An 11280-nucleotide genomic window follows, 5' to 3' on the forward strand; every position below is an offset into this window, starting at 1 on the left:
GTCGTCACAACATGTGTTTTTATTATGCTATAAATTCATATCCTGAAGCGATAACTGATTTGAACCCGTTTTTTTGCGAGCCAAAACGTAACTTTACGTCGTTTTAAAATTGTTTTTATTATGCTAATACTTAGCCTATACGTTCATATCCTGGAAGTGATAACTGATTTAAACCATTTTAAACCCGTGTTTGGGGGTCTTTTAGCGAGCCAAACGTACGTCATCACAAAAACTACATTTCCCATAATGACGAGGGTGTTGCTTAGCTGGAAAGGACGACTAAAGTCTAACCCATAGATATAGAACAATATTCTATATCTATGGTTTAACACTTTTTCACCAATTTGGGTCGTCACATTTGTTAAGGCCTGTTGAAAATAATTATTTTGATCTATCCATTGTTTGGTCAGTAATAATTGAATTATTCAAAACAATTATCAAATCATTCGTTTGTTAGAACGGTTCTTTACCTCCCTCCTCATTTACACCGTTTATCTTTCCTTGATATAAAATAGCCTAAGTTGTAGCCTATATGTTTACATTATATATATTATGCCTATACTAGTTCATATATATTATATGTGCTGTCCTTACAATTTAAAAAAAATGCAACAAACTATAATCTACTAACACGTATTAAGCGTTTTACTTAACTATGGTAATATATGAACATACAATCTTACAATCGTGTTTCCATATGTAAAAACGTATATGTGAGCATTGCAATTATAGGGTTATTTATTATACAATGACAATAGCGATTACTAATAAATAAATAATTATTGTTAGTTCGTTGACGGGGCCTTCGGTAGCATTCAACGTTTTTTAGTAACCTAGTGTAAGGTCATGGTTGGCCTTTTTTTTTTTTAACTACTCTGTGAAAACAACCTGTGAAATACATTTCTCCAGCATGAAGAAGCCCAGCTTAACTATTTTCTGTTCTGTCAGGTGAGTGTGTGTTTAACCTCCACTCAGGATGGACGAAAACACTTTAAAACTCCTGGCGAAACTCACTCAGGAGGGACAGTTAAGCGCTCTGGATAAACGGATAACATTAGGTGGCTCGGCGGCGGCTCAGACTGTCAGCAGCAAACACTTTGGTCGGTCAGGGGACACCCTGCTGCACTACGCTGCCAGAAAGGGACACCTGGACATTGTGGAATATCTAATAAAGCAGGTAGGCATGGATGTGGAGGTGTACAACAACGACTACAAGAGGCCGCTGCACGAAGCTGCGTCTATGAGCCACCAGGCTTGTGTTAGCTACCTGCTCCGGGAAGGAGCCAAGGTGGACAGTCTGAAGAAAGCTGACTGGTAAGAAAAAACCCCGTGTTATCCTTAACGCAATTAATACAGAAATGTTGCGGCGCAAACTTTTGGCTTTAATATGGAACTGTCGGCTGATGCATTACAGCTCCCTTCGATAGCTCAGTTGGTAGAGCGGAGGACTGTAGATGCATAATGCTGAAATCCTTAGGTCGCTGGTTCGAATCCGGCTCGAAGGAGCATTGTTTTTGATTTCATTTATTTAGTGAGTAGAGCGGTTAGAAAACAGTTATTTTGCGAAACTTTTGTCAAACATACAAAGGAAATAATTATAAAGAGACAAAGCAGCAGCCGGTTAATATTAGTTTCACACGTTGTGACCATGATTGCGCTGTCCAAACAAGGTGATCGCTGTACAATGACTCAACAAAACACACTTATAAATATGGAAAATTAAACTAAAAATTTTAATATCAGGCACATATATCTTTTATTGATGTTTTTTTCAATTTCTTTTGTATTTGGATGTTATAATATATTTCTTGTGTTGTAAAAAATGAGAATAAGAGTTTAATCTTCATACATAATGGACACAAACTGGGTCTAATCACGTATTCGTGCACTATTTAATTATATCAGAATTTAAAAACTGTGAAGGTAAATACTTTAAAATGCTATATATACACCTCGTGAAAGTCACAAATAAAGTGATCATTTACAGTTTATTTGATGGTTCTAATAGTTTAAGTTTAATTGAAGATTTTTTGATAAATCACTGAACTATTTACACATTTGATGATCATTTCTTCTATTTGCACATATTGTTCCACTGATAGAATGTTTTGTTTAATTTTTCTTTCTTCATTTTATATATTTACTATTAGGGCCGACGACATGAGGAAAATATCTAATTGCGATTATTTTGACTGATATTGCGATATGAGTCACGGTTTTGGAGGGAATGATCATTTTTGTATCATTCTAATTTGCATTGAAACTTTTTTTTTAAATGATTATAGTGTGATTATTGCGATGATCTGTACCAAACAAATATTTTTTGCTTTAGTCTGTAGGATAGGATTTGTAGGCCGGGACGTCTCTGCAGCGTCACAATACTTAAAGCTATGGTGCGTAGTTTCTGTCACCCCCACGAGGAATTCTGAGTAATGACAACAATTCTGTCGGTGCATCCACATGATACAAGCCTTCTGTGAAAGTGCTTCAAAATCAGCACTGTTTATTAGCATGTAAAAGCATGTAATGTGACTGCCAACTTCAGTAGATTTGACTTGGTCAGAGTAAGTGTCACTGTGTTGCCTGTTCTCTGTCAGGACTCCCCTGATGATGGCCTGCACCCGGAGAAACCTGGCCGTGATCCAGGAGCTGCTGCGCCACAGTGCCGACGCTGCACTGAGAAACAAAGACGGCTGGAACTCCTTCCACATTGCCTGCAGGGAGGGCGATCCTCTGGTCATACAGCACATGCTTCTGGTTGCGCCGGATGTCTGGAAGACGGAGAGCAAGACGCGCAGGACACCACTACACACTGCAGGTAAAGCGTCCTCAGATTTCCCTTTCCAGCGAGTGGCTACCGTTAGGGAAGAACTCATTTCACTTACGTGTAGGAGGTTTGGGAGAGCTTGACCTTTTTTAAATGGAGTCTGGTGTGTTTAGCGCTAGCGACTTCAGAGCTGTTTCTGGTTAAACAGAAAGGTCTCAAAGAGGTTTTAAAGGTCTGTGTCTGAAGGGATCCTCTCCATAATGTTGTCAGACACTTAGAATGTTAATCTGAGCCTGTCGGTGGCAAAACGAGCACTTTTGTGAAGGTAAATACAAGCTGCACAATTGCCCTGTTAACTTACATTGTAGCTTGTTTCGCCGCTGCCAACTGCAGCGATCTCTCTTAATACTGGACCAATGTCAAAGACTGTTGTTCCCATGAGTCACTTAGACCCAAAAACATAGGAAAATAGGGTCCAGGTTGAAAAAAAACGGTAGTTCCCCTTTAATGAACACTCAATTGAGGAGACAATTAAGCAGGCAGTACAGTTTAACCAAGCTGGAGGCATTAAGTTTAGCTAAACCTTTAAGGTAAACAAAGATATTGCAGGTGCCTAAACACAGATGCTAAAGCCTAGTTCAGCCCATCTCTCTCTCTGGGAAGCATGCTAAAGTGTGGCTGGCCCACCGACCTCCATAAGGAGACAGTCCTGAGACCAAACATTCCCTTATCATACCGCTGTCTATGTAGACTCCTTCAATCCGTAGAGAGACAAACATAATTATACATGAACAGGTTTGGTTATCCGAGATTGGCCGAATATTCTCGTCCCCTGACCTGTGGCCTATGTATGACTGGATGTTGTCCCTTTGTCTCATCATACCACAAGATGGTGTTTCTGGAAATTCCACCACAGCTACACCTGGCATACACGGGAAAAAAAAAGTCCTGACTTCAGGCTGGTTTATCTTCTCTCTAAGTGTTTGGTATTCTCCTGTGGCCGTGTGTGTGTGTGTGTGTGTGTGTGTGTGTGTGTGTGTGTGTGTGTGTGTGTGTGTGTGTGTGTGTGTGTGTGTGTGTGTGTGTGTGTGTGTGTGTGTGTGTGTGTGTGTGTGTGTGTGTGTGTGTGTCGATTACAAAAGCAATATCTGTTTTGTCCTATTATTTGAAGGACCTTTTGCGTTTATTGTCAGATAATAACTAATACTCTCTCTGTTGCTATCACCCAGCGATGCATGGCTGTGAGGAGGTTGTTCGGATCTTGCTGGAGAGGTAGGTTGGAATTTTGTATTGGGAAAACGTCCCTTTAAAATAAATCACATGTTTCTGCCAGCTATGAAAAGACACAATGCCATTAGTGACATTTGCTGTGTGCATCCCCAGACCTTTTCCTTAGGATTTCTGGCTCAAAATGCCCTGAAATAAAAATGCTCTAAAATAATAAATACACCTGGATAAGACCCATAAGTATGACCATTATCGTGACCCAGGTTTACGGTTCAATCCCTGGTTTGGCAAAAATAAATCTGGGTGGGGAACAGTGATAGGCCGTTTTAGCCTTTAAGGTTGCTATGACCAATTTGTTAGCAAACTGTTCCCCAGTTACACAACCAACAGATACGGAGCAACATTAGCATTCATTTGGAGTTGTTGTTGTTGTTGTTCTTTGGATACTTGACAATTGCAAGTCCAATATTCACTCCTCTAACCTCTCCTCTTCAGTTGCTAAATGCTAGTCTCGAACTTTGTCCACCTGCTGCCAGGTATTTGACAGTGGGTTTATCACAGCTTTTTCATGTGATCCATTATTAATATAAACATGTTGATTTTAGCCACTTTAAGGGGGTAAAGTATGCAAATACAATGCATGTGACAAACAATTACAATTAAAAGTACACTGTCCTCTTACTTTACATTTTGGAGCTTTTAGCCACATTTGAAAATGTAAAATGTAGATGTGAAACTTTTTCAAAATGAAAATTCACAGTAAGTATATCTTGCTTTACTATATTTTTTTGTCAAAGTACTTTCTTTTCAAGCATTGACAATTTTCACACTCTTAGGCTACATTTACATTGCTACGTTCTAGTTTAAAAAACTGATATCTTCTGCTACATTTACACCTCCCATTCGCAAACGGAGACCTTTGGCAACACCAACAGGAACACCAATGTTTCACAGCTAAACACACTTGTTTGCACAGAGATCGCCTTTGGCTCAAAACTCCGCTTAAAAAACAAAACGTAGCGATGTAAATGTAGCCTTGATTTTATATGTTTTGGGATAAATATAGCTCCATACTTTTTGAGGTTGATGGTGACGATTTGCTGCTAACAGGTAAACTTGTCCGTTGACTCTCCCCTTCACCGCTCTTCTTCCAGATGTGGCTACACCCCCGACAGCGCTGACAGCTGTGGAGTCACTGCTTTCATGGACGCTGTCAGGAACGGACACATTTCTGTGGCCAGGCTGCTTTTAGAGAAGCATCAGGTAGAACAAGGCAGTTCAGTCAGTCTCAGTTCAGTAGATATTTATGTGTACTGACACACTGTGTGACTTGTGTGTGCTGTAGGTGTCTCCCACAGCAGCTGACATACTTGGGGCTCAGGCGGTGCACCAGGTGGCTGTCACTGGCCAGGATGAGGCGCTGCGGTATCTGGTGCGGGACCTGAATGTAGACGTCAATCAAAGAGCAACTGGCATCCAGCTCACTGCCCTGCATTACGCTGCAAAGGTTAGAACATGGACTCCTAACCAGCGGTACTTTACATTAAGGCAAGGCCGCCCAATTTGGGGCCCACGGGCCAAGTTTGGCCCTTGCTCCCTTTTGTTTTAGCCCTCCATGTCATAGGACATGTTCATGCTTCTCTCCTCTTAACTAGAAAGTGCTGTAAAATCCTAACAATAATGACTAAAAAGTACTTAATCTGAGCTTTACAGAAATTTGATGCAGTGCTTGTAAACTTCCCTATTAAATTAAATATACAAGTTTTATCTACAAAGAATTACAAGAATTATGGTATTCTTCAACATCAACATTTATTTTTGGCCCGCTGCCTTCCATCCAGATATATTTTGGCCCTTCACCTGAAAGAATTTGGGCACTTCTGCCTTAGGTGGTTCATTCTGCAGTTGCTCGGGGGTATGTAGAAAGATTGTGGAGTAGCTCACTTAACTTTAAAAAAATGGAAATACAGTTTTAATCAAAAATACTTCCACACATTGATTCAGCTGTAACACCTGAAAACCAAATGTTGAGAATGCATGAAAACTAGTTAACAGGCGAGCAGAGAAGTTGAAATAGATAAAATATATAGTTATATACTTTGCTGATTATAAACCAGCTCTTTGTCATCTTAGTGTGTCATCTGCCAGATATTGGCAGAACTCAGCCGTTGCATGGAGGGAAGCCAACACACCGTTGATCTGCACACATTGCCCACACTAAGATGACACAGAGCTGGATTTAAAATTGCCAAAATATCTCTGTAACTTTATCTCTTTAAGACATGTCATAGGTGTCGTTTGTACAGGGAAGACACAGAAGGGGCAGTAGTGAGATGACAGTATGGAAATATATTTACAGAGCTACTAACACACCTTGCAATATACAGTGTGCAAACAAACTCTCCTTCCTCATTTCAATCTGTGTTTTTTTTCTTAGGAAGGCCACACGTCCACTATAAAAACACTGCTGGAGTTGGGGGCAGATCTTCATGTTTGGGACAAAAAGGGAAGAACTGGTAAGCCATTCATCACACTCAATGTTTTCACTTCAGCTGCGGTGGTGAGCTTGTGAAATATTGTTGTTTTTAACACACTTAAAGCCCCTGAAAATGTGGTTTCAAATCTTAAAGTGATGGTTCGGAGTAATTTGACCCTAGGGTCCTTTGCACCATGACCTCGAGCCAAACACCCCCCCAGAAGCTTTTTTCACCTGGGTCTAGCATTGGGAGAGTTAGCGTAGAGTAGCGTTATCAGCTGAATAGCTTAGCGCAGGGGCTAATGGACCCACGTGTGTATCTCTTAAATGACCCCAGTAATAACGCCCGAAATGATACCAAACGTCTACAGTAGTACAAATAGGTTATGTACTCATAAAACGATGGATTGGAAAGTTTGTAAGTACACCAGAAGTTTATGAACACTTGCCTGCTCTCTTCTGCTCTCTGTTGCTGCTGCTGCTACCTGCAGTTAGACGAGTGCTTAGGGCTGTCTACAAATTACTACACCGAAAAGAGATACAACAAAAATATTTATTAATTTAATGATTAAATAAGGTAATGTCTCCAAACTTATCTCAGTTATTACTTGTCTCCTGCTAGTTATACTACAGCACTTAGTTTAAAAAAAAAAGTTAAATTAAAAAATATTTTTGTTGCATCTCTTTTCGGTGTAGTAATTTGTAGACAGCCCGAAGCACTCGTCTTACTGCCGGCAGCAGCAACAACATTAGAGAGCAGAAGCCAACAGGCAAGTGTTCAAGACGTTCATTAATATCAAAAAGGTATGCACCAAAGCTTTTAAGTATGATTTACCTCAGTTAGTCTGCTTCATCAGGACTGTTTGGGTTTGGTGAGTTAGATTTGATTGACAGTGCTCACAACATAAGCAAACAATCACCTTAGGCTTGTTACAGATGAACTGCACCTCGCCTGTAAAGTGGACAAGAGCAGGCGACGGCAGCCGGGGGCGGTGAAATAAAGCTGCGCTAAAGTTGGACAGTTTCCAGCAGCCTTCACTCTGAACAGGAAGTCACAGAAACACTCACATCCTTTATGGCTCCGATTTATTAAAATGTTATCAGACCCATAAATCAGCTCGTACACAGTCTCCTGTTGGTAATATTAAGACAGAGTAGCTGTCTAAATGCTCTACATGCGTTCTGTTGCTGATGTTACTAAACAACAGACTGTAGATAATCCGTAATTTGAACAGATTTAGTCTCTCTGATTTCTAAACATAACTATCAGCCACACAACATGTGTTCTGTACAGAATAAGCCTTTAAATCAGACAAATAGAGATTAAAATCCCTCCAATTCAATTTTATTTATTGTATCAAATCATATCAAGAGTTATCTCTAGACACTTTACAGATAGAGTAGGTCTAGACCACACTATAATTTACAAAGACCCAACAATTCCAGTAATTCTCCTAAGACACCCGCGGCGCTACCATTTTAGGTCCGGGCCCACCCATTTTGACCCAGGCCTATAGTGAGTAGTGAGTGATTTTCATTCTAGCAGTTCATCCAATAAGCAGCCCGAGGGAAGCTTTGAGTGAAAGCTTCTCAGCCAATCAGCGGCTTCTACCCCACGTGTGGCCTCTTAAGCCCCGCCCACAGGCTGCATCATCACAGACACAGACGGTAGCTATTGGCTAATATGAAACGCAAAGAAGCTCGTTTTCATTTAAATTCAGCAAGAAACGCTCCGAAGAGCAGGAGGAGGACATTTTAAGTAACGCGGTTACAAGTGACGAGTTACCATCCTGCTCGGCCGCCCTCTCCCCATCAAGTCCTCCCGTAGCCACCCCCCCTCACACCAGCAAGGCAAGAAGGGTAACAGTTAGGCTAACGTTAACGTCAGTGTCTGGCTGTCTGTATGCAGGGGGAACCTGTTTTTTTTTTTGGCTTATTTTAACTCGCCCATCCAGTTTTCTGGAGGCCCACCTACAATCAATATCCTGGCGCCGCTAGTGCCCCAAGAGCAAGCATTTAGTGCAACAGTGGCGAGGAAAATCTTCCTTTTAGGAAGAAACCTGGAACAGACCCAGGCTCTTGGTAGGGGGTGTCTAACGGTGCTGGTTGGGGGTGTGATGAACAGTGGCAATAATAGTCACAATAAAGAGGATGGAACAGTGACTAGAAATAGTAGTTGTAGTAGTAGTTCATGGTGTAGCAGGGGCGGTAGGGCGTAGCAGGATGTAGCAGGGCACTGCAGGGTTGTGGTTTATATGGTTTATATAAACGTCATCATGTTGAGTCGATTCTGAGCCATTCAGCTGTTAGATCAGCTGAAAGCCAGTCGGTGGACTGCGGCTGCCTTGATCTCGTGAAGTTATCAATGCCCGTGCCCATCGCATGACGTAAGAGCAAGGCAGGATCAAGTCGGACACAAATCTATCCGGCATGCATTGGGTGGCGGTCGCCCGTGATGGATTCTGCTCAGGCCTGGCTCGTCTCCAACGAGCCTTTTTTCACTCTGATGTTGCTGACATCATTTTTCTCCAGCTGAGTCCTACCCACTCAAAACCACTCAAAAAAGCCCTGACAGAAAAGTCTCATTTTAAATAAACCAAAGGTGTTGAAACTTTAAGTAACTGAAGCAGAAAATGATATGTTTTTATAGGACCATATCCCCATAGAAAGAAGCTGATTGAGAAAATAGATTTGCAGGGCCTTTAAAGGGGTGATAGAATGCAAAACCGATTTTACCCTGTCATAGTTGAATAATGACAGTTTGGTGGGTAAATAGGACATACATAGAACCTCAAAATCCCATTGACACCCCTTTACTATGAAAATCTCATATTTTGAAACTGCCGCTGAAAACGGGCGAATCTCAACGAAGCTGGAAGCTTACGTAAGCATCCCAAGACCTGTACCTTTGTCACGCCCATGGGTGTATTAATACAACAACGCATGCTTTTTTTAGCATAAGGTTGTGATAACTTGAGTTAAAGATTTGAAGATAATGCGTCCTTTTCTAAATTACTCTCACGGTAATTTTAGGGCACTTTGAAAATAATAGATAGATCAATAATCCATGTCTGTGAACATATCGTCACCATTTTGTCAATGGTTATAGTTATGGTATCATTTTGATGCTCATGTGGTAATGTGTTAGTGAAAAAGCTGTGCTGCCCCAAAATCTAATCCAGAAGAAAGAATGAATAGATGTGGAGGCTATGAAGATTTCTCAAGTTTTGGATGTAGAAACTTTCCAGCAGCACTAGAATATACTCTCACCAAATAAATATAAGCCAAATGATGCACTATATGGACCAGGAAAAGAGTTGCTTATACAGTAGTGACAGTGACAGCAAATGGGGATCCACATTAAATAAAATACTGTTGGAAAATGAAACCAAAGGCTGCCTGGGAGGTTGAAAAAAATCTTAAAACTTAAGGTATGCTTTTGTCTAAAACATGCAAATATACCAGTATGGGCCATTACCACTAGTGCTGGGCAATATATCGATATTGTATCGATATATGCGGCTGGATATCGTCTTAAATTTTGGATATCGCTATATCATAATATAACAAAAGGGTTGTCTTTTCCTATTTTTCAGAATCCGAATCAGAAAATGTTTTATCGCCACAATATTGCTTTGGTGAAAGATGCATACATAAACAAACAAACAAACAAACAAACATATTTAACATTAATATGAAATAAACAATAAATGCAGAAAAACAAATATATACATACAAAATGACTGTTGCATAAGAAAAAAAGACGGCTGGATGGGTTGAGTGCCGTTTTAAAGGCTGCATTACAGTAAAGTGATGTAATTTTCTGAACTTACCAGACTATTCTAGCTGTTCTAGTTTTTGCCTTTTTGATTTTCCCCATATCGCCCAGCCCTACTTACCACCCTCTTATGTTCCCTTCTCTTCCCAGCTCTCCATATGGCCTGCATCGGGCAGCATGCAGACGCCGCCGAGACACTCCTGCAGCTCGGACTCAAAGACTCCGAGGATGCGTGTGGCACAACAGCACGGCATCATGCCAGGAAACCAGACGTAGTGCGAGTGTTTGAATGTGGCTTATAGGACCCATCATAAACGATACCATAGTTATACAGAACACAGATTTAGGTATATAACATTCATATAAGTAAAGAAAAGAACCTGAAACACGTAAAGTCAAACAGTTTAGGTTGTGAAGATTAGCATACATCTTTACTTGCACTGTGTTGTGTAGTGGACACATGACTTTAAATAAAGTCTGTCTTTAGTCTCTTATGTTCACATCAGACCTAGTCTATATATCGATGACGTTTCACTTCCGAGATTGTTCATGTGCCGCCGGAAATTTCGCCGGATGTCTGTCACCTTCCTCTTTCTTTGTGTTGGTGTTCTAACCTCCGGTGGATTTGTGAGGGAAATCCAGACAGCGAGCTAGACTATCTGTCCAATCTGAGTTTTCTGTTGCACGACTAAAACAACTTTTGAACGTACACATGTTCCACCAAAACAAGTTCCTTCAGGAGGCTGTTTTGCAGAGGCGCCGTGGCTCCGTCCGGCACCGCCCAAGGCGATTGTGATAGCTTTAAAGAAATGCCAAAAAACCAGAGCACGGTTTTTTCTCCCATCTGGGAATGCTGTGTGGACTAGCCAGGCCCTCCTCCGCAGCGCTGTGGAGGAAGGTCTCGCCATGCGAGACTACGTCAGACCTTTATTTGATGCTAGTGACTTGGCTTAGACTGCAATAACTTGAAAAGCATCCCCAAAGTACAGTAATTCAAAAAGGCCATAATGGTGTTTGTACCAAAAGGCCAGC

General features: G+C 41.1%; 1 protein-coding gene and 1 non-coding gene across 2 annotated transcripts; both read left to right on the forward strand.

Annotated features, from left to right (window-relative positions):
- The first annotated feature begins 803 nt into the window (after window positions 1-803).
- Window positions 804-10753, forward strand: ankrd16 (ankyrin repeat domain 16). The gene is made up of 7 exons (XM_028570442.1): window positions 804-1314; window positions 2598-2818; window positions 3997-4039; window positions 5149-5257; window positions 5340-5501; window positions 6432-6510; window positions 10399-10753. Exons 1-7 carry the CDS (start codon window positions 977-979, stop codon window positions 10548-10550), a joined length of 1104 nt encoding a protein of 367 aa, XP_028426243.1. The 5' UTR covers window positions 804-976; the 3' UTR covers window positions 10551-10753.
- Window positions 1418-1505, forward strand: trnay-gua (transfer RNA tyrosine (anticodon GUA)). Its single transcript is given in 2 exon segments — window positions 1418-1454; window positions 1470-1505. It is a non-coding gene; the product is annotated as a tRNA-Tyr (tRNA).
- Window positions 10754-11280: the final 527 nt, after the last annotated feature.

The sequence above is a fragment of the Perca flavescens genome, chromosome 23, assembly GCF_004354835.1.
Source record: "Perca flavescens isolate YP-PL-M2 chromosome 23, PFLA_1.0, whole genome shotgun sequence".
Taxonomy (NCBI): Eukaryota; Metazoa; Chordata; class Actinopteri; order Perciformes; family Percidae; genus Perca; species Perca flavescens.

Coding starts and splice junctions, on each gene's coding strand:
- ankrd16 (XM_028570442.1), top strand. CDS start 977: ATGGACGAAAACACTTTAAAACTCCTGGCGAAACTCACTCAGGAGGGA. Junction 1,315..2,597: donor AGTCTGAAGAAAGCTGACTG/GTAAGAAAAAAC, acceptor GTTCTCTGTCAG/GACTCCCCTGATGATGGCCT. Junction 4,040..5,148: donor GTTCGGATCTTGCTGGAGAG/GTAGGTTGGAAT, acceptor CTCTTCTTCCAG/ATGTGGCTACACCCCCGACA.